Here is a 23,576-nt window from a genome sequence, read left to right on the forward strand (position 1 = left end):
ACTAAAATTTTAGTTCTCACTAAAAAACACGTTTTAAAAGACCAGTGTGTTAATGAAGCCCTCATCTAAGTTCTCTGTAAATGTGCTAGTCACAGTCAAGAAAGAAATGAAATGAAAATCTCCTTCTAGCTTAGTAGTTTCAGGTATGATCATTATACAGTTCTGAATCTAGTTGAATTCTCCATGCATGTTGCATCTCTTGATCATATGCGCAACAGAATCATGAGAAATAACATTCAAAAACCTTGCTATAATTCCAACACTATGGCTACATGTGCCATAGTATTTGCCCACTTTATCAGTCTATTTACAACAGCCAAGTGTCTCTCGCTTAAGTTTACTGTTATTTTCTTATATTTTCAACTGTTTTTCAACCAAAGAACTGGTCCACAAAACATTAGCATTTCAGTCCTCTTCCACTAATACTACACGGTTTCAAAAAGTGCACCAGACTTCACACAGCAAGCTCTATCTCTCCTCAGCCAGTTACAGAGAACTCAGCAGCCGACTGGACGGGGATGCATGATGGTGGTGACAAGATGATACCTGATCCAAGCTGTTTCAATCACAGTCTCCCTCCTACTTTGATGCCCTCTAACTCCCCTCATAATCACAATGCGGAAAGTGAGCAAGATTGCAGGGAATGATATTCGGCTACTCCTCTGTAGTCAATAATCATTTAGAACAGTTAAAATCCCTAAGAAGTGAAGTTCACACATTTTTCTAGCTGTGATCCAAAGTGGCCTAAATTCAACTTTTAGAGTTTTCAGTTTCTTTTACTTTAAAAAAGACCAGATTTGAGGTACAACTTGTATACAACACAAAATACATCCAATTTTATGTAGAGTTTGAGTTTTGACAACTGTATGCACTTGTATAATGACCAGCCACAATCAACATGAAGAATATCCATCACCCTCCAAACTGTCATGAACTTCTGCAATGAAATGCTCCTCAGTTCAGGCAACCACTGATAGTGATTTCTGTTACTAGAGATTAGTTTTGTCTTTTCTAGAATTTCATATAAACAAAATCCATGGCTTCTTTGGATCAGCAATAACGATTCAAAGATTCACACACTGGCTGCACGCGGCATTACAGGGTATGGATATACCACAACTTAACCACGGACCTGTTGGACATTTGGGTTGTTCCTCATTTTTTGGCAATTTTGAGTAAGATACTACAAACATTCAAGTACAAGTCTCTGTTGTTGACTTATGTTTTCACTTTTGGGTGAGTAAGTAAGATCAGAATTGCTCATGTGGCAATTTTAACTTTAAAAGAAACTGCCAAAGTGGCTGTCCCATTTAAGATCCTTACCAAGAATGTGTAAGAATTCTGGTTGCTCTGTATCCTTGCCAATACTGGGTATAGCTGCTTTCGATTATAAGCATTCTAGTGGGTACGTAGCGGTGTCTTATAGTTTTAATTTGCCCTTCCCTAATGTCTAATGATGGTGAACATCTTTACATGTGCTCATTTGCCATTCTTATGCCTTTTTAAATTTTTTTTAAGATTTTATTTATTTATTTGACAGAGAGAGATCCCAAGTAGGCAGAGAGGCAAGCAGAGAGAGAGAGAGAGAGAGAGGAGGAAGCAGGCTCCCTGCGCAGCAGAAAGCCCAATGCGGGACTCGATCCCAGGACCCTGAGATCATGATCCGAGCTGAAGGCAGAGGCTTAACCCACTGAGCCACCCAGGCGCCCCTCTCATGCCTTTTTAATAAAGAACCCCAATCTTCTGTCCATTTTCTTGTTAAGCAGTTTTTCTTACTACTGAGTTGTAAGAGTTCTTATATGGTTCAGATACAAGTCTTTTAATTAGATAATATATCTTGCAAACATTTTCTTCAAATCTGTAGCTCATCTTTTCATTTTTTTTTTTAAACAGTGTCTGTCTTTCAAAAGGCAAGTTTCAAATTTTGATTAAATCCCATTTATTAATTTTTTCTCATATGATCCTTACTTTTTGTGTCTTAAGAAATCTTTGCCCTTCTTTAGGCTACAAAGATTTTCTCCTATGTTTCCTTTAGAAGTTTTAGATTTTCAGCTTTTAGTTTTTGATCCATCTCAAGTAAATATTAATGTCTTATGTCCAGCAAGGGGAAGTGATTTATTCATTTATTCCATATGGATGTCCAGTTGTTCCAGTAATATTTGTTGAAAGGATTGTCTTTTCCACATGAATTGTGCCTAAGAGCCTTGTAAAAAAAAAAAAATCAACTAACTCCTCTCTTCCCCCCAAAACAACTGACCATAGACCACTGGATATATTTCTAGGCTTTCTATTGTTTTTTGATTTATTTGTTTATTCTTATGCCAGTATCACATGGTCTTGATTACAGTGGCTTTATACAAACTTTTGAAATCTAACACGAAATGTCCTTCAACTTTTTCAAAATTGTTTTGACTATTCTAGCCATTGCATTTCCTTATACATTTTATGATCAACTGGTCAATTCCTACAAAAAAGCCTGTTTAGATTTTGACTGGAATTACAATGAGTCTACAGATCAATTTGGGAAGGATAACATCTTAACGATATTGAATTTCCTAACTGATGAACATGATGTTTCTGTCTTTTTTATTTCCTAGCTGAGACCTAGCTGGACCTAGAGAGGGTATAATCCCCCTTTGGAAAATGAGACCTTCTAAAGTAAAACACTGGTCTAAAAAAACATAAAAGAGAACCCATTATAAAGATGCAATATCAAAAACCATGTTGGGTGCCTGGGTGGCTCAGTCGGTGAGGCATCTGCCTTTTTGGCCCAGGTCATGATCCCAGGGTCCTTGATCGAGCCCCACATGGTGCACCCTGCTCAGTGGGGAGTCTGCTTCTCCCTCTCCCTCTGCCTCTCCCCCTACTTGTGCTCTCTCTCTCTCTCTCGCTCTGACTTGCTTGCTCAAATAAATAAATCCTTAAAAAAACCCCACATTACTCTTTGAAAAATTCATCTCAAACATAAACAAGTCCAAAATCAGAAGCACAATATATACACGTGTGTGTGTATGTGTGTGTGTGTGTGTGTGTGTGTATTTATTTATAAGAGCAGGGTAGCTCAATGGAGGAAAGGACAGTCATTTCAATAAATACTGCTGGGATATCCGTATGGGGGAAAAAGTCTTTAACTGTTACCTCATACCAAACCCAAAAACCAATCTGAAGTGGATTTAAGACCTAAAACCAAAAGCAAAAACTATGAAACTTCTAAAAGAAAACAATTTCCACCACCCTCATGTACACATATAGCATTTTAAAGTTTTCAGGATATTTTTGCATATTAAGTTTCATAACCTTCATGTTTCTTTGTGAGGCAAGCAAAAAGGCAATAATTCTACTTACGTTGATGGGAAAACCAGAGCCAAGAAGATTTAAATGACATAAAACCAGAGAGTTGTAGGGGAAAGGGCATGGGTTTTGAGTACACAAGACTTGGGTTCAAATTTTAACTACATCACTTACTAGCCATATGACCGTGGGTACATTACAATATCCCTCTTAGCTTCAAATTCCTAACCGAAGAAATGGAGGTAATAATAATCTTGAAGGAGTTCTTTCTTTTAACACATGTTTAGTGAAAGCCCCATGTGTGCTAAGCAACAGCTGTTCTTATCTTGGAGATAAAACAGAAAATTCCCACCCCAAGGTGCTTACATTTTAGTACAGAGACAGAAAAGAAAAAAGATGTATTAGTAGAATATATGGTATCCTGTAAGTGGGGAAATGCTAAGTTGCAGGGGGTTGTAATTCTAGGGCAGGGAGGGCCTCTTTTCAAAGGACCTTTTGATTAAAGACTGGAAGGAGAGGAGGGAAAGAGTCATGCTGATACGGGACAAGAGTATAGCAGGCAAAGGAACTAGCGAGGGCAAGATCCTAAAGCAGGGCCCATGTTCTAGTAATGGCAAGAGGGCAAAGAGAAGTCAATGAATTGAGAGAGGTAATAAGAAAGCAGGGGGGGTTGTGGTGGTGGTTACTTTGAAGAAGTACTATTATAAGGACTTTGAATTTCTTTCTGAGTGAAATGTGAGACACTGGAAGGGGAGAGGAGCAACATAATCTGAGCTAAGTCCCGAAAATACCATTCTGGGTGCTGTGTTGAGACTCAACTGAAGGCAGGTAAGGGAGGAAGCAGAGCACTAATCCAGGAAAGAGATAATGGTGGCTTCCACCAGGGTGAACAGCAGAAAGGGTGATGAGAACTTGTAAGATTCCAGATACACTTTACAGAATGGAGTGAGGGGTGCCTGAGTGGCTCAGTTGGTAAAGTGTCTGCCTTTGGCTCAGGTCATGATCGAGCACCATGTCAGGCTCGCCTCTCAGCAGGGAGCTTGCTTCTCCTCCTCCCTCTGCCTGTTGCTCCCCCTGCTCATTGGTGCTGTCAAGTAAATAAAAAAAATCTTGGGGGAAAAAAAAAAGAAACAACGTGGACAGGAGTTTATTTTATTTTTTTAAAAAGATTTTATTTATTTATTTGAGAGAGAGAGAGAATGAGAGAGAGAGAGAGCTTGAGAGGAGAAAGGTCAGCAGGAGAAGCAGAGTCCCTGCCAAGCAGGGAGCCCGATGTGGGACTTGATCCTGGGACTCCAGGATCATGACCTGAGTCGAAGGCAGATGCCACCCAGGGGCCCCAGGACAGGAGTTTATAATAGATTGGTTGTATGGTGTGAGAAAAAGAGAGGAGTCAACGATAACTACAAAATGTAGACATTAGCAGCTGATAGAACAGAGTTGCCAGTTACTGAGATGAAAGGAATGCAGGAAGGGCAGGCTTGAGGGAAAAGGTCAGGTCCTCAGGAGGAGACACACTAAATTTGAGATATCCATTAGAGAATAAAGAGAAGTGGAGGAGACAGTTGGATATGACAGTTTGGAGTTCAGAGGAAATGAAGGGGCTGGAGACTGGCATACAAACGGTCATTAAATGGTATTTCAAGCCATGAAACTGGATGAGGTCACCAAGGGGAACGGAGATTCCTGGAGGGCTCCAGTATTTAGAGAGGTTGAAGAGTTGAGGGAGGGCTAGCTGAAAAGGAGCAGTGACCAGAAAGAAAACCAAGAGAATATATCTTAAAGCAGTGCTTCTCAAATTTTAGCAGCATACAAACCATTTAGGGATTTTGTTAAAATACAGTCTCCAATTCAGTAGATCTAGGGTGGCACCTGAAACTCAGCATTTCTAAAAGCTCCCAGGTGGTACAGATGCCACTCAGACCGGATCCTGAGCAGTAAAGGATGAAAGATGGGTTTCACTGGAGAAGGGTGTGATCAACCACAGCACAGGCAGACGGAGGACTGTGCATCTAACCACTGATCTACTGAGAGGTCTTTCGCTGGAGTATTGGCGTGAAAGCCTGACTGCAGTGGGGTCCAAGATAAAAGGGGAGAAGAGAAATTATAGAATGAATATCAACAACTCTCCTGAAAAGTTTTACTGTTTCAAGAAAAGAATGAGGTGATAGCTTGAGTGGGAACTGGAATCAAGGAAGGGGCCTCCACAACTTTTTTATTATGAACTTTTTAGGAACAAAGATGGAAAAGAACAGTATGATAATCGCCCTACTCTAACCGCCTAGATTCAACAGTCAAATGTGCATTTTAAGAGAGATTTTTTGGGAAGATTTTATTTATTTATTTGACAGAGAGAAGAGACAGCGAGAGAAGGAACACAAGCAGGGGCAGTGGGAGAGGAAGAAGCAGGCTCCCCACCGAGCAGGGAGCCCGATGTGGGGCTTGATCCTAGGACCCTGGAATCATGACCTGAGCCGAAGGCAGACGCTTAATGACTGAGCCACCCAGGCGCCATGTAAGAAAGACTTTTATGTTTTAAAAGTTTTTATTTATTCATTTATTTAAGTAATCTCTACACCCAACATGAGGCTTGAACTCACGACCCTGAGATCAAGAGTTGCATGCACTTCTGACTGAGCCAGCCACACACGCCAAGAAAGACTTTTTCAAATAGGAGAAAATCCAGTAGATAAGGAAAAGCTGAAGATGAATAGGGGAGATTTACTCAAAAGATGTTAGTGAGTAAGGGACAGAGGATGGGGATCTAGCACACTAAATGCAAGGGATGGCTTTCACTCTTACTAATAAGCCAGACACCGAGCATGAACATAGCCGGATGGGTAGATGTGGTGCGTGCGGCTGCTTTTCTCAATGAAAAGGCAAGCAAGGTCACCAGCTGACTGTTCTTTGCGGAGAGGTATTGAAGGTTTGAGGAAAGAGAAGGTAGGACATCATCTAGGAGAGAGGAAGAACAAACAATCTAAAAAAAAAAAAAAGAAAGAAGTGTGGCTGCTGTATTACATTAAGGGCCCACTTGAGGTGTTGAAAGGTCTGACTAAAATAGAGAAGCAGCAAGGTGTAGACGAGTATACCCTGGAGCCGAACCGTCGGGAGCAAGTTACATGAACTCTCTAAACCTTAGCTGCTTCGTAAGTAAATGGGGATATTAACAGGATGTACCTCACAAGACCGCTGAGGGCTGCATGAGTTAGTGTACATAAAAGACACATAATGTCTGGCACGTAGTTAAGTACCTGCTAAATTCATTACCACATATATATAAAAAAAAAACAAAGACACAGTTGGTATCAAAAAACCAGAGGGAGAAAGTAATTTACTAGTATATGGCAGAAGTGGGGTCACAACATACTTACTGACCAGTAAAGATATATTTTCTGAGTGTTCTACAGTGACTATGTATCCCTAAAATAACTTTTATTTTAAAATTAAGAAAAACTGTACCAAAGGCAATCACTGTAGCAATCACTCATATTTCTCACTATAATCAATCCTGTTAAAATTTTTACACATAGGCCTTTCTTCAAGGTTTATACTTACAAAAAACTTATGAAAGTAAAATACAACATGGAGTCTTTTTTTAATTAAAAGACAGAAACAATCAGAATGTTACAGGTAGAGCTTTTAAAAAGCCCTTCTCTCCTTGATAGCTGTCCCCTTCCGCCATTCTTGTAGACTACTACTGCCGAATCAATATGTATCTGCTAATCCCTATTTTAATACTTTTGTATGCATACATACACACATACACACACGCGTATATGTGTGTGTGTGCGTGTGTATATAAATATACACACTAGGGCGCCTGGGTGGCTCAGTGGGTTAAGCCACTGCCTTTGGCTCGGGTCATGATCTCAGGATCCTGGGATCCAGTCCCGCATCAGGCTCTCTGCTCAGCGGGGAGCCTGCTTCCCTCTCTCTCTCTGCCTGCCTCTCTGCCTACTTGTGATCTCTGTCAAATAGATGGATAGAATCTTTAAAAAAAAAAAAAAAATATATATATATATATACACCCCCCAAAATTATACATGTACATTTATGTTTTTTTTTAAATTTTAAGTGGTCTCATGCTTTAGCTTGCTTTTCTCACTTGACACTATATATTTTTAAAAATTTTTAAAAAGATTTTATTTATTTTTTTATTTAAGAGAGAACAAGAGAGAGTGAGTGAGAGAGACTGTAACAGAGCGAGAGCGAGAGCAAGCACAGAGTGAGAGGGAGAAGCAGACTCCCCACTGGGCAAGGAGCCCAATTCGGGACTCGATCCCAGAGCCCTGGGACCACAACCCGAGCTGAAGACAGATGCTTAATGACTGAGCCACCCAGGTGCCCTATATTTTAAAGCTGATACTGATACATACGTAATTCATTTCTGCAATATTTTATTTATCCAAGTCCTCTGATGGACATTTATGTTTCTAATTGTTCACTTATACATATTTTCCTGTGACACATCTCTTTCTATACACATCTTTTTTAGAACAAAACCTGGTAATTCCTGGGGGCAGCTCAGGGATTTCCCATTTGAACAGAGACTTCTGAAGTGCCCCCAGCATGGCTGGCTGCATCAGGTGTGTGCCAGTCAGCAACTCCCCCCATGTTTACCGACACGTGATTTCATCAGAATTTAGGTATTTTGTCAATTCCAATGGGCAAAAAATAGTACTTCTTTTAGTTTGTATTGTTCTTTCTTTTTTTAAAAGATTTTATTTATTTATTTGATAGATCCACAGCGAGAAAGAGAACACAAGCAGAGGGAGCAGGAGAGGGAGAAGCAGGCTCCCCACTATGCAGGGAGCCTGATGCAGGGCTCGATCCCAGGACCCTGGGATCATGACCTGAGCCAAAGGCAGACGCTTAACTACTGAGCCACCCAGGCGCCCCTAGTTTGTATTTTTCTGATTACCAGTATCCTCCTTTCTGTTACTGTTCTTATTCATTAGAAAATCATGTTCACTATAATTATTCTTTGATTGACTGGAGTTGTTTTCAATCATAAATACACGTTCACCATCTTTTCAGCTTTAATCTACCCTTCTGTCTTTTTTTCAGTTAGGTTTATTTATTTTTTTTTTTAAAGATTTTATTTATTTATTTCACAGACAGAGATCACAAGGAGGCAGAGAGGCAGGGAGAAGCAGGCTCCCGGCCGGGCAGAGAGCCCGATGTGGGGCTCGATCCCAGGACCCTGGGATCATGACCTGAGCCGAAGGCAGAGGCTTTAAACCACTGAGCCACCCAGGCGCCCCAGGTTTATTTTTATTTTTATTTTTTTTTTAAAGATTTTATTTATTTATTTGACAGATAGAGAGATCACAAGTAGGCAGAGAGGCAGGCAGAGAGAGAAGGGGAAGCAGGCTCCCCGCTGAGCAGAGAGCCCGATGCGGGGCTCGATCCCAGGACCCTGAGATCATGACCTGAGCCGAAGGCAGCGGCTTAATCCACTGAGCCACCCAGGCGCCCCCCAGGTTTATTTTTAAATAAGGAAGACACACTCTTCATTATTTAAAAAAAAAAAACAAATCATGAGGATTTGTCCCCAAATTATTTTTTATTATCTTTCTTCAGAATATAACACCTTCGTGTACAACAGACCACAACTTTGTCTTGATTTAAAATTTAGTAAATTTTCTGACAGAGCTAAATTAAAAATTATAGCATAAATATTATACTGAAATTAAAAGTCTGGCAAAGAAATGGAATGACAAATTGACCATTCTTAAAATTTCTTTAGTAACAATATTCTTAAAATACCTTGGCCCTTAGGCTGAATCAATGACTGTCAGAGGTTAGAAGATGATAAACATATTATACTGACCCTGATTCCTAGAGTGGGACTGTCACTCTCTACCCTGAGAACAGCTTCACACTCTACAGGGAAACCTAGGAATCAGAAATGATCCTTCACTGATAAAGAAGACACAACCACAAAGAAAAAATGTCCCCCATCTGCTTATATCCTATAATCCAATAAAGGTGACACACTTGAAACTCCCAATGATTCAACCTTCCTAATTACTGAAGGTTTTATACGATGACAGACTGTAACCCTAGCACCTCAAAAAATGAGTTAGTATGCTCCTTATTCTGCTATACCCTCTGACTTCAAAATACATTTCAGAAAGGAGTCACAAAAGATCAACAACATCTGCAAAACACTCAGGGGGCAGACTATTTTAAATGAGGGCTTTGCAGAGAAGTTATTATTATTATTATTATTATTCTTAGGCAGCTATTTAAATAGTCTTGGACTGATCGGTTAGCTACATTTAGCTTGCTCTATCCTTTGTGAAATGATGCTGGAGGACAGGGAAGGAGGGATCAGACATTTAAAAGTTTAAATAACTGCAAAGCATGTAATTTGCACTGGACTAGGATATTAACATTTTAACATTATTGCTGTTGTTGTTATTATCCAAATGTTCCTTATAAACCATCTGTTCTTGCTTTCTGAATAAAAATTCTTCTTTTACCTCTGAGGAAAAGGATAGATTTTGGGGGGAGAGGGGCATCTCTGCTCCTTGTATTGTGTTTGTTTATCCCCAGTTGCCTTTTTAAGATTTTATTTATTTGATAGAGAGATCACAAGCAGGCAGAGAGGCAGGAAGGGGGGAAGCAGGCTCCCTGCTGAGCAGAGAGCCTGATGTGCGGCTCGATCCCAGGACCCTGAGATCCTGACCTGAGCTAAAGGCAGAGGCTTAACCCACCGAGCCACCCAGGCATCCCATCTTTTTATTTTTTTGATTTTGAGAGAGAGTGCATGAGAAGGGGGTAGAGGGAGAGAGAGGAAAGGGAGAAGCAGACTCCCCAATGAGCAGGGAGCCCAAAGTGGGGCTCAATCCCAGGACCCCAGGATCACAACCTGAACTGAAGGCAGATGCTTAACCAACTGAGTCACCCAGGCGCCCCCACCCCCCCGCCCCCTGCCTTTTTAACTCCCATTTGTTTTGGTCTCTGTCACTGGCATTCAACACTTTAACACCCGATGTCTGATGATCCAGAGATAATGTCTTACTCAGACTGAGTGAAGGTCCAGCGAACTGCCTGGAAGGTCTGAGTGTACAGATGGGCTTCTTGTTTTTGAACTATCCTGCACTGGTCTAGGTGGAATGTCTGATGTTACTACCTCTGGGTTTGTCCTCTTGGCTGGTAAGTTTCTTCAGAGAAGACTCTCCCAATCTCCTGCCTGAAGGGGCAAGTTTCACTGCCAGCATTCTGAGAATCACTGAAAAGAGAGTGCTGGGGGACTCTCCATTCATCCTTCAGAAATCAGTCACTCAATCCTCCTGTTGCGGGCAAAGTACCCAAGTCCCTGTCCCCTGTCCAGACATAACTGGTTTTCCTCTCTCCAGAGAATAAAAGTCTATTGTCAGGGAAGGCATGAGGCAGTCACCCAGTGACACAGAGTGGGAGACAGGATACAGAGAAGACTGCTTTCTCACTTATGTGCTGTCCCTCTTCTGAAGATACCTGACACTGCCAATTCCTGAGACTTCTGAGGAATCCCTGATATAAATAAGGCTGGTTTTCATTTCCCCACTGACAACTAGGGATTTAGCTTTTTTAGGTGTATTAAGTCCATTACCACTTCTCTGTCTACTTTCTGGCTTTCAAAATGTTGTTATTGTTTCCTTCCTCTCTGTTGTCTCCACTCTTATATGTTCAGGCTTAAAACAATTCCTGGATTATAGTTTCAGTGGAGTTTCAAGAGACAGCAAAAATTTGTCACCTTAACTGAAAACCCACATCTGCCAAAACCTTTGGAAACCAAAGATGTGTTAGTGTATTTAACTACAGTTGCGTGTTACGGTCTTATTAAGAATGGAAAGGAAAAACAGGAACAGTATCTTCTTTGGTTAAAGCTGATAATAAAACAACTCTTGCTAGAAGGCTTAAAATTTACAATTAATACTTTTTTAGCTATTAAAACTGGGATAAAATGATAGGACGATCTGCACTCATAACCAGATATACTCATTATATAGTTGGTTACCAAGTATTTCAGAGTAGACAGAAGTCAAGGTTATGCTTATAAAACGCAGACTGTACAGCAATGGGAACATATTGCCTCTTCAGTGACTATTTCCCAGACTACAGAACTACTCCATTTTGATAATGTTATCTCTGTGGTCACTTCTTGTCTTTATCCGTACTGGCAGTTCACTGCCCCCATCACAACTTCTCTCGTTTTTTGTTTGTTTTTTTAAGATTTTATTTATTTATTTGACAGAGAGAGACAGTGAGAGAGGGAACACAAGCAGGGGGAGTGGGAGAGGGAGAAGCAGGCTTCCCATTGAGCAGGGAGCTCAATATGGGGTGCGACCCCAAGAGTCTGGGATCATGAGCTGAGCCGAAGGCAGATGCTTAACGCCTGAGCCACCCAGGTGCCCCCATCACAATTTTTTTTTTCTTTTTTAAGATTTTATTTCTTTTTTTGACAGAGAGAGAAATCACAAGCAGGCAGAGAGGCACGCAGAGAGAGAGGGGAGGAAAGCAGGCTCCATGCTGAGCAGAGAGCCTGATGTGGGGCTCGATCCCAGGACCCTGAGACCATGACCTGAGCCAAAGACAGAGGCTTTAACCCACTGAGGCACCCAGGCGCCCCCCACCTCGCATCACAATTTCTAATACTATTCTTTGTTGCTTCTGTGTATAGCAAAAGCCTTTCCCCTTTGTTATTCTTTTATTACTCTTTGACTATTTTCCCTTTCCTTGATTTTTTTTTTTAATTTTTAAGATTTTATTTGATAGAGATAGAGCAGGAGGAGGGGCAGGAGCAGAGGGAGAAGCAGACTCCCGGCTCAGCAGGGAGCCCAACACGGGGCTCGATCCCTCATGACTCGCCAAAGGCAGACACTTAATCAAATGAGCCACACAGGCGCCCTAACACTTCTGTTTTGATATGAGAAAGATTTGGCCTCTCTCTCTTCCATAAGGTAAACCTATCAATAATATGTGCAATCATTCTTTCATTTAACAAATAAGTATTGAGTATCTATTATAAGCCAGGCCCTGTCCTAGGCATTAGGGATAAAACAATGAGCAAAACAGTTCCTCATCTCATACAGCTTGTATTCTAGTGGGGGTGACAGACAATAAACAACTATGTCATATAGAGCTAGGTTGTAAAACAAAAAGGGAAGAAGTAAAAAAATGACATAGGTGGGGTAGGAACACTAGTTATATAAGGTGATGACAGAAGGCTTCTTTTATTTTTATTTATTTATTAAAGATTTTATTTATTTATTTGACAGACAGAGGGAGATCACAAGTAGGCAGAGAGGCAGGCAGAGAGAGAGGGGGAAGCAGACTCCCCACCGAGCAGAGTGCCCGACGTGGGACTCGATCCCAGGACCCTGAGATCATGACCCGAGCCGAAGGCAGAGGCTTAACCCACCCAGGCGCCCCTATTTTTTATTGTTTAAAGTAGGCTCCTTGCCCAGCATGGAGCCTAACACGGGGCTTGAACTTAAGACTCTGAGGTCAAGATCTGAGCTGAGATCAAGAGTCAGATGCTTCACTGGCTGAACCACCCAGGTGCCCTGAGAAGTCTTCTTTTAAAAGGTGCTATTTGAATAGAGACAGAAGGGAGAACCTCTATGGATATTTGTGGACTAAGTATCCCAAAGAGCAAAATAACAGGTACAAAGGCTATAAGGAGGCAGCAGGCTTAGCTTGCTAAAGAAACAGCGAAGGGATTGTTGGGATGGGAGCAGAATAAGCTTTTTTTTCTATCAATGTTTACTATTTTTGCCACGGTTTACTCTCTACAAGAGTTTAATATACCTTTCAGATTTGAACAGACTCAGATCTAACTTATACGAGAGGCTGAAATTGTTTTAAGTCTAGTGGATAAGTGGGACTGTTACTGAATGGGTAATCATTTGCTGCAATAAGCATTTTGGCTGAACATAGGCTTGTAAACAATCCAAATTATAGATATACTGCCTAGTTTGGACACAAAGAGGGTGATAGTTCAGCAGGAAGATGTAAAAGCCAGATCTGATTTTGAGTCCTGGTCTTATGCTTACTTGCTCTCTGATCTTGAGTCATGGCTCTAGTAGCAGTACACAGATACACTTTTACCCTTTTATTCTAATTTTAAAATGTAAAAGAAGCATAGTGAATATGGGGAAAGAATAATGGCTTGGGAGTAGGATTCTGAATTAAACACCTTTACTGCTGCTTATTAAATGAGTAGCCTCAGAGAGTCATTTAAAAGCCCAAATTTCCTTATCTATAGAAGCAAATAAAAATATGTACTTTATAAAAGCATTATAAAGATTAAGTGACATAATGATCTATGCACGTGAAAGCCATTTGTATACTATAAAATGATTTATCTTTTCATTTGTACTTCAGAGTTGCATGCAAAATTTATCCTTCCCAGTTGGTTCCCTATTTTGACTGATGATAAATTCTATTCTAATAACCTTTGATCTTTTAAATTACATAGCAAAATTCAATGGATATGAACAACTCAGCTTGAAATCCCCAAAAAGGGTCAGAATGCAGATTTTCATTTAAATTTATTTCAGATGACCATTTTGTAATAATAAATATGGGTACATGAAGAAAATAATTTGAAAGGATAACTTAACAATCATTTTGTACACTTCAGTAACTGTTAATGACTTTTCAGTAGGGTTTTTTTGTTTTGTTTTTGGTTTTTTTGGCCTGTTTTGTTTTCTGAACCTCCACTGCTAAACCACTGCATGCTAAACATAAATTTGCAGTCATGTATTTGCTATCAAATACTTGATATACGTTTTTGAAGACTGTACTAGAGATACTATTTTATTTCTTAATATCACATGGTTAGACATTAGTTAAAAGTGTCCATTTGTTACCAGACAGTAATTTAAAAAGCAACCCAAAAGAGTATTAGCTAAAACCTTTAAAATACCATCAGTGGTCTCAAAAATATTTTACAAGAGATTTAACAGAATGGAACTTACTCCATGCCCTGCGCAGTCTGCCGTGCAATATCTATAAGCTTGATCATCTCAAATTTGGTCTCGATGATGTGGAGATGGTGATACAAGCTGGAGCCCTCACACCACTGGGTAACAATAGCTAGTTGGGGCTTTGTTGAATAGCCCATGAAAAGTAGGATATTCACATGTCGAGTTTTCCTGTAAAAGGAAAAATGTCAGTAAATACTAAAGGTTGATAAACTTCAGGAAATCTTTAAAAAGTCCCAAAACAGACTAATTATCTGTAAGATGATGTTAGAAAAAAGTATTTTAAAAAAGACAACAGAGGAGTGCTTGGGTAGCTCAGTTGGTTAAGCATTCGACTCTCGGTTTTGGCTCAGGTCATGATCTCAGGGTGGTGAGATGGAGCCCCGCCTCCTGCTCTATGCTCAGTGGACTCCTCGCTCAGTGGGAAGTCGCCTTGAGATTCTCTCCCTCTGCCTCTCCTTCCACTTGCGTGTGCGCACACACTCTCTAAAATAAATTAATAAATCTTAAAAAAAAAAAAGGACAGTGGAAGGATAAATTAAGAAATGACTTTAGGAATTGTCTAGTCTAACATCCTACCCCTTTCAGAAAGGCCTTAAATTTTAATATACTTCAGACAGGCAACTGGAGGTTGCTTAAATACCTTCAATTATGTGAAGTTCATCACTGAGATTGTAGCTTATTTCCCTCAGCACCGACCCCCCCCCCTTTTTTTTGTTTCTTAAGTGATTCTAGTCTTAGAATTCTTTGGGGTTGAGAAAAAAATCATTTCCCTACAACTTCCAGCACTGGCTTTCCTTTTCTGCTCTCTGGAATAAAACAGTAAGTTTGTACCCTCTTGAAAATAATGGCTTTCAATGGACCCAAATACCCTGAATTCTGTTAATTGTTTTTCCCCTAAGTTACAGTACCAGAATACTCCTCGTCTAAGTTGTCCTTGCCTGGATACACTTTAGTTCGTTAATGATCCTCAAGTTCCAGGGCTTGAGACAACCTTTAAATGTGTTCTATAAGTTTAGAATTTTGAGAGTATTATTTCGCTAAGTGGTGATATGATTTCTCATGAACAGAATATTTTATTTCTATTAATTCAGTCTAGGATTAATTTTTCCATCATTTATACCATATAACATTGCATACCACTTGAAGAATATAAAGACAAAATATACTGAGACAAACTCCATTTTACTCGCTTCTAGTAAAACTGTAAAGCCACCATCAGCTGTCACTGGGAAAGAGAAGATGAAGGTAACTTCTCTGGAAAAGAGTAATTTGCACATGCTCACCTGAGTACTCCTACTTCATTTTTGAAGGCCTGTAACTGCTGAGGTGTGGGTGCTGTCACATTCAACATTTTCACTGCCACATCACCTAAAAAAGAATTGTCATTCCAAATGTCATTCCATTTTTTTAAACTTAAAAAATATTAAAAAAAATCTATTGGGTATTTTCCACTAATTACCATGGCCTTATTTCCATACCATACCATTATTAAAGAGCAAACAATGATATTCAACTTCCCAAAATGCATTACTTTTCTAAGGATAAAAACTAAGGGAATGAAATTCCTGTATTAGTATTTCAAAAAACCAATGCAGGGGCACCTGGGTAGCTTAGTCGTTAAGCGTCTGCCTTAGGCTCAGGTCATGATCCCAGGGTCCTGGGATCGAGCCCCACATCAGGCTCCCTGCTTGGCCGGAAGCCTGCTTCTCCCTCTCTCACTCCCTCTGCTTGTGTTCCTTTTCTCACTCTCTCTCTCTGTCAAATAAATAAATAAAATCTTTAAAAAACAAACAAACATAAAAACCAATCCAAAAAAAGGGCCAACATTGTTTTTCCCCTGGAAATTTAGTTTAACCAATTAAGTACCCATGGTATTTTCCTAGTTATTTAACATTATTAAACTAGATGCTTTTATTAACTGAATGTTAAAACTACCGATGACAGTGAAGATTGCGTGAAAGAGAAAACCGCAATATTTATTTATCAGAGTACTTAACATGTTTTTCAAATCCATGGATCGCATTCTTTTGCTTAGGAAAATTATTTAAATTATAATTTTAAAAAAAGTTTCATGTGAAACAGGTAGAACTCTTACACATTGCCAGTGGATGTGTAAAATAGTACAACCACTTGAAACATCTACTAAAATTGAACATATGTATATCCAGTGGTCCCACAATTCTTTCCTAGGTATACACCCAGCAAAAATGGAACATATGTTCACCAAACAACATGTACTAAGAATATTCACAGCAGCAGTACTCGTAATAGCCCCAAACTGGAAACTATTCAAATGCTCGTCATACAGTAGAGATCAAAAAGAAATCACGGTTATAGGCACATAATCAATACTACACAGAGGATGGCTTACAACTACATACAATAATACAGATGAATCTTGCACTGTTTTGCAGATATACTTTGATATAATTATTGATTTTTCCTGATTACCAGTGAAAAACATTTTTTTTAAAAGACTCTATTTATTTGACAGAAAGAGACACAGAGAGAGAGGGAACACAAGCAGCGGGAGTGGGAAAGTGAGAAGCAGACTCCCCACTGAGCAGGGAGTCCGAAGCAGGACTTGATTCCAGGACCCTGGGACCATGAGCCGAGCCAAAGGCAGACGCTTAACAACTGAGCTACCCAGGTTCCCCGTGAAAAATATTTTGAAAACATAAAAAAATTAAAATCTCTGATAATCTGTCACTCAGAAATGATCTTTGTTAACATACTGATACACATCTTATTAGGCTTTTATATGTATGCAATGTGAACATTTATAAATACATATGAAAAGACAACCTAAAAAGATACATACTAAAATACTGATGATCATTTTTTTTTTAAGATTTTATTTATTTATTTGACAGACAGAGATCAAAAGTAGGCAGAGAGGCACGCAGAGAGAGAAGAAGGGAAGCAGGCTTCCTGTCAAGCAGAGAGCCCAATGTGGGGCTCGATCCCAGGACCCTGGGATCATGACCTGAGCCGAAGGCAGAGGCTTTAACCCACTGAGCCACCCAGGTGCCCCTGATGGTCATTTTTAATTTTATGTTATATTTATTGGTAGGTAGTATCATAATATGAAGTACTATACATGTTGCTTTGTAAAATTCAATATACTATGGACACCTTTCTGAATCAACAAATATAGATCATACTATTTCATGCCTATATAATCATATACAGAGATTATCAATTCATCCTGTCCTCTATAAATGAACAGGTAAGTTTATTTCCATTTTTCATTAATATTAAGTCTCTAATGAATATACCTGCACATACATTTGTTTGTTTCTGTTCAATTAGTTGTAGTTCTAAAAATGGAATTGTTAGCTCAACATACATATTGACAAACTGCCCTCCAGAAAAATTGTAACAATTTATTTTCCTACTAACAGTGTCACAATCACAGCAATAAACATGATCAATTAAAAAAAAAGAATCTGTTCACTTGAGAAGCAAATAATGATTTCTGGTTTTTGATTTTGTAATTCTTTGATAACTAGAGAGGCTAAACATTTTTATATGTTTACTGGCTATCTCCTCCTTTGGGAAGTACGCTTTTAATATTTATTTGTGATTTATAATACAAAGAAAACCAGCAAAAAGACTTCAAAAAGAAAAAAACCTTGAGGTACAGGTCTCCTAGAGAACTGTCATCTTTAAAAATTATTATTCTAATGAGTCCTGGTTGCTGTGAATCCAGTTTTTATTTCCCATAGTTTTTTTTAAGAAACCCTTTGGAGGACTCTTGAATCTGAATAAAACAGCTTAATGTTGCAACCAGTAAATATTCCCTTTGATATTTTTCCTATTGAAATTGTTAAACATGTCCTGTTTTAACTTGTGTGCAACTGTATTAGATACATACCATGCCACTTTCCCTTGTAGACTGTCCCAAATGACCCGGATCCAATTCTCTGTCCCACTGTGATCTGCCCATCAGGAATCTCCCAATCATCACTTGAATCCCGTCTACCAAGTGTTTTCTTGATAAAATTTGTGAAGAAGTCAAGCCAAAGCAAACAAAAAAGAGAGAGCAACAATCAGTGTATAGGAATCCTTTAAGCAGAAAACTTAAAGGATTATATATAATAATTATATTTATTTCATTAAGGGAATTCTGTGTCACATATTGACATATCATATATCACTATATATTATATAGTCTAAAAGGTGATATTGCATTTAGCTATGACTTGTAAAACAAAAGAACTTAGAGGAAAAAAAGACACCATATATTCTTACCATTCGATTCCTATCTTCTGAGGATGAAGATGATTTCCTTTCCCGCTGAGGTCCTGGAGATTTCTGTAATGCTTTCACATTAGTGAGTGAGCCAGGCAATGAGGCAGGGGGGGTGGCAGACAAACCTGTGGTTGATCCTAAGTTAGTGAACCGAAAAATATATCTATTAAAGGAGGATCAAGTATGTTAATTTATTGGGGGCAGAGGGTGGGGAGAAATTTAGACTTCTTTTAAAAATGCAGCATATCTTTAAATATACACCTTTTGGAAATGACAGCCAGGAAAGAGCCTCATTTGGTGATTTGCACTACCATTTCTTTAAGTTTTCTGGCTAATTTAATGACTTCTCTTTTTTAATTTAATGACTCTTAAAACATCTGATTACAGGTACAAACTTTGCTTATTGGTACAGAGTCCAGAAAAAAAAAATAACCCTTCTAAAATAAGAGTTCAATACTACAACAATACTCCCAAGTTTTGGTTTCTTTGATGATTAAAAAAGTAAAATCAATTTAAAAGCTTATATATATGTAAAACTCTGTAACTATTTTATGTTACCCTCTATAGCCAATCAATATATAAACAGATGGAAACTCCCAAAAGGAAACATACTATAATAATGGCCTTAATGTTAAGAGTATCTGGCTCTATCACTTTAGCCACTAAAACTTGAAAAATCCTATACTGTTTAACTATACTATTTAACTCTTAAATAACTGTAAATATTGGTCAGTTCATTGGTTCCTGGATTCCTATTCTACTAAACAAAGATCATTTGTTACCCGCATAACAAACTAATGTAAATTAATTAATTAATTAATTAATGTAAACAAACCCAAACAGGTTTCTCAAGATTTACTGAAAAATTGCTACCTGTACAGAGTGAGGACAAAGTGCATGCTATGGCCTCTTGGCCAAGTTGCTACAAATGGAAATATCCTATCAACCAAGTGAGCCCAACAGATATACTGAAAGTAGATTCAGGGGGCAGGGCCACATCTTTTCCAAATGCTAAGCAAAAATCCCAAGTTCATCTATTGGGTTTAGAGGGGTTCAGGCCAATGACTCCTAGCAGGGCCTGAGTATAGCTAAGTAGAACTGAGATGTCCAATAATATTTGCATATACAGAACAAAAAGATCTCCAGAGAATCTTTTCTTTCTTTCTTTCTTTTTTTTTTTTTTTTAAGAAAATTACTATTTGGAGGTAAGGAGGTGTCACTCACTATCTTTCAAAGAATAAGAATACACCAATGCATACATCTCAATCTTAAAACTATAGAATTTTATCATTACTACATCACACATGTCATCACGTAGAATTTCCATGATCTAACTTGCAATTTTTTAAAAGAAAATGGCATCTGGAATGTCTGTAACTAGAGGATAATCCATTTTCACTGGTAGCTTTCAACATCCTAAAGCCTTAACTGCCTGCTCAGGCCTCACACTCCTATCTACTGAGGACGGCACTCAACTACTTATTTTGGTCACACTCCTCCACACTCAGGACTTCTAGCCCATTCTGTGGATTTTATGAGCAATAGGTGGGCCAAGAGAGCAAAAATCTGAAACACCACCACTAAATTCAGAATAAGTAACAGAAAGTAGCAAAGGCAGCAAATGGAATTCTTTAAAAATATCTACAGCAAGATATCTGTCTGAATTTTGACTTAAATCTTTAAAAATCGAGAGTGAAATTATACTATTAGCTTTCCCCCTCATATTAGGGCATAAGTGAGAGCGTCAATCCTCAAATTTTCTAAAGTATGCTAAAGTACCCCAAATATGTTATAGACCTTTTTAAAGGCTCCTACCTTTGATCTAATATAAAATGTACATGTCCTACATTTAAAAAAAAATACTGCTCTTACAGAAAAATAAAGCCAAAAGTCTAGCAAAATCTCATAATTGGGATTTCCATTTTTACTTTTTTAAAAACCACACAAATTGATAACAAATATTAATAGTCATGAAGGCTACGCCTAAATGGATTAAAATAAAAGTAATTCAAATTGAAGGACACCCCCACCCCAGCATACATTATTTATTGCCACCCACTGAGTCTAAGAATTTATCAAGAGCAAAAAGTATGTGACATAACAAAAAACAAGATGGACATCTCAGCACAGAATTTTCTTGCTTTTAGAAATTTATGACGGACAGCATACAGAAAGCTTGTGGTAGTGAGTTATGTGTGAGGCACATTCAGAGCATTCCAGCCAGGCCAAGCAGAAATTTAGTACTGAAAACTCTCACACTTACAAACACACACTGTGAGGGTGAGGCACAAACAGTGTCTGTAGTTTATATTTAGTTTGTTTTGGGTGAAAACAAGAAAGAAGAGCCCAACTACCTCTGAACACTGGGCCAGGCTCAAAATCAAACACTATTTCACTGGGGACAGAATGTAGGAGGGGACTGGGAGTCCGGGATTGGCATTTCCGAAGACAGCGCATCAGCTCGTTCAAAGGGGCTGTTAGAAGAGAAAGAGAGGGGCAGGCAAACACAGGAAGACAGACACAAAGAAGAAATGAAAGAAGTCATGGGAATAAATGAGCTGAAGCCTGCTTCACAAAGTAATTCTGGATGTCTAAAAATTTCTGCTTGTTTTCATAAAATCCCAATGACTTTTTATAAAATGACTCATAACAAGGACAAGAAATGCCATTTGATTTTTGCTACTAGGCAGGCAGTTTGTATGACTAAGTTAACTCTGTGATGCTAACATGATGGCAACATTTAAATGCTGGATGTATTGGGCAAAATTATCAAAAGCCACAGTCATTAAGACATATGAAAGTCAAACTTGCAGCAACATTAACTGGCAGGTTCACGGAATAACAAATGGAAAAAAACCACAACTTTTTAATACAATGTTTATTCAATATAAAATATCTTTAAGTCTGGGCTTAGATATTTTCAAGATAAAGCAGGTCACAGTGAAGAGACTGACTCTCAACAAGATAAACAGGTTTTGCCAAGTCTTCCTTATTAGACAGAAGACAGCTGAAAAAGCAAGCGTGGAGGACCACCCGGAAGAAATCTTTAAGACAGTTTCAAATATCATTTTTGGGAAAACCTTAATGGGGCAAAATCATACTTTAAAAGTACTTTCTTAAGCAATGTTTTATGTCCCCAATTATCACAGAGTGCTAGAGTGAATATTTGATGAAAATTCTGCTAAGAAATTTCAACTCAAGTTCTCATTTTATTTACTGGACGAATAAGAGGACAACAGGATTTCCCTTAGGGTCCATTCTATATTATGTACATTTCAAATCCTTCTAGAAGGCTGAAGAGAAGAGGCTGACAATTCTATCAAACTGAGAAGTTGTTACAGGCAACCTAAGGGATTCTCCCCAAGAATGATTAAGGAAAATCAAGTTTTAACTGATTCTAAGCTCAATCATTAACAAGTAGAGGTATTAGTGGAGGCTCCCAAAGGAAATTTAGCATCTCAAATTTTGGAGATGGTTAGAAACCAGTAGTGGGTAAAATAGTTAAGGCCCTCTCTTGGATGATTTTAAAATTGTGGATAATACATTTAAGACTCCCTTTTATGTCCTCTTTTTCTCTACTCATAAATCAGTTAATATTGTATTAGATATAAATGACAAATAATAAAGTAAAGCAAAAAATATTTGGGGCTTTCTCTACACATTTTTCTCTGTGTCTGTGTTTCATGATAGAAGCAAATATAAAGGAGACAAGCAGCAAAGCAATTGCATTTTTCCCTGAGGTTTTTTTTTTTTTAAATGGAAATCACTACTTACCTCCGTCACTACGAAACCCTTGGTCTCTAATCAAGTCCTACAAATAAACAGTAATGGATATTTATTCAAAGCATATGTTAAGAAAGTAACAGCAACACTCAACTTTTCACTAACCATTAATAGAAAGGTTAATTCAAAATAACACCTATCTTATAATGACTTCACAAAACAGAAAGAATATGAAATTAGCTGGTGAACCTGATTAACATTTGGAAGTGCCTACCAAACTAACCCTATACTGAAGGGATTATTAGTCCTGATCAAATGCTGAAATCCAGTTCAGGCTATTCAAAACCAATGGCTGTGTCACTTCTTAAAAAAATTTCTAACGGCACATGTTAAGAGCCATAAAATGTTCATACCCTTTGATCCTGTAATTCCACTTCTGGGAATTTTTCCTAAGGAAATAATTCAGAAGAAAAAATGATATGCACAAGTATGTCCAGTGCAGCATTATCCATCATACTAAAAAAATCAGAAATAATTATTTCCCTATTATAGACATACCAACATTTGGGTTGAGTAAATTATGGCACATCAATTTAGTAAGTATTACGCAGCTACTGAAATAATTATGAAGCTTGTATCACGAAACATGTTTACAATATGATAAAAAAATTAAATGTACATTGATCACAATTATAAAAATACAGATGTGTAAGGGAACATGAGAAGGGAGAAAATAAAAATGGCTCAAATAAGGGTTTTGTTAAAATCTGTCTTTATGATTAAAACACAGCTTTTTACAACAGACAATATTGGGGGTGGGGAGTGAAAAGTTTACTGGCATTGCTTGGACCTTCACAGGCAGAACTTCATTTTTTATCCAGTTTAACTTAAATATGAAGGATCGAATGGCCCCAAATGTCTCTAAACAGGCTCAAAGGCTCTTTGCAAAGAGGCGGCTTTTTGTTTATAGATTAAGACCTAGAGTAAATTCCACAGATGCATTTCTATCATGTATTACATAAAGCCTTCAACATTTTCTACAGAATAACCAACAAATACTTATATATCTGGCAAACAAGGTGCTAGGCATTAGGGGTTGTGTGGCTACCAATAAATACAAAATCCTAGTGGTGTCACTAACTTTGTGTTCTTGAGAGAGTTTATAATCTGAGTGGAAGAAAGACATACAAACATGGAAGTTAAATAATAAATGAATAGCTTAAGAAAATAGAAGAGGTGCCAAAGAGGTTTAGTTAACTGCCAAATAAATAGTATGGGTGAAAGTTTGTTGTTGTTGTTTTTTTTTTTTTAAAGATTTTACTT

General features: G+C 38.3%; 1 protein-coding gene across 5 annotated transcripts in view; it reads right to left on the bottom strand.

Moving 5' to 3' along the window:
* BRAF (B-Raf proto-oncogene, serine/threonine kinase) overlaps positions 1 to 23,576 on the bottom strand; it is a gene marked incomplete at its 3' end in the record, with an annotated part of 175,882 nt that overhangs the window by 30,099 nt on the left and 122,207 nt on the right. For 4 of the 5 annotated variants that reach the window (XM_080818213.1, XM_080818212.1, XM_080818216.1 and 1 more), the window contains exons 9-13: positions 22,305 to 22,341; positions 18,531 to 18,667; positions 18,154 to 18,271; positions 15,560 to 15,644; positions 14,268 to 14,444 (exon numbers count right to left, since the gene is read on the bottom strand). In XM_080818213.1, coding sequence (XP_080674339.1) covers positions 14,268 to 14,444; positions 15,560 to 15,644; positions 18,154 to 18,271; positions 18,531 to 18,667; positions 22,305 to 22,341 — 554 coding nt within the window. Of the gene's footprint in view, positions 1 to 14,267; positions 14,445 to 15,559; positions 15,645 to 18,153; positions 18,272 to 18,530; positions 18,668 to 20,884; positions 21,005 to 22,304; positions 22,342 to 22,666; positions 22,703 to 23,576 lie in introns of all 5 variants that reach the window. The other variant, XM_080818215.1, reaches the window with a different exon arrangement.

The sequence above is a fragment of the Martes martes genome (genome assembly GCF_963455335.1).
Source record: "Martes martes genome assembly, chromosome: 11".
NCBI classification, from domain to species: Eukaryota; Metazoa; Chordata; class Mammalia; order Carnivora; family Mustelidae; genus Martes; species Martes martes.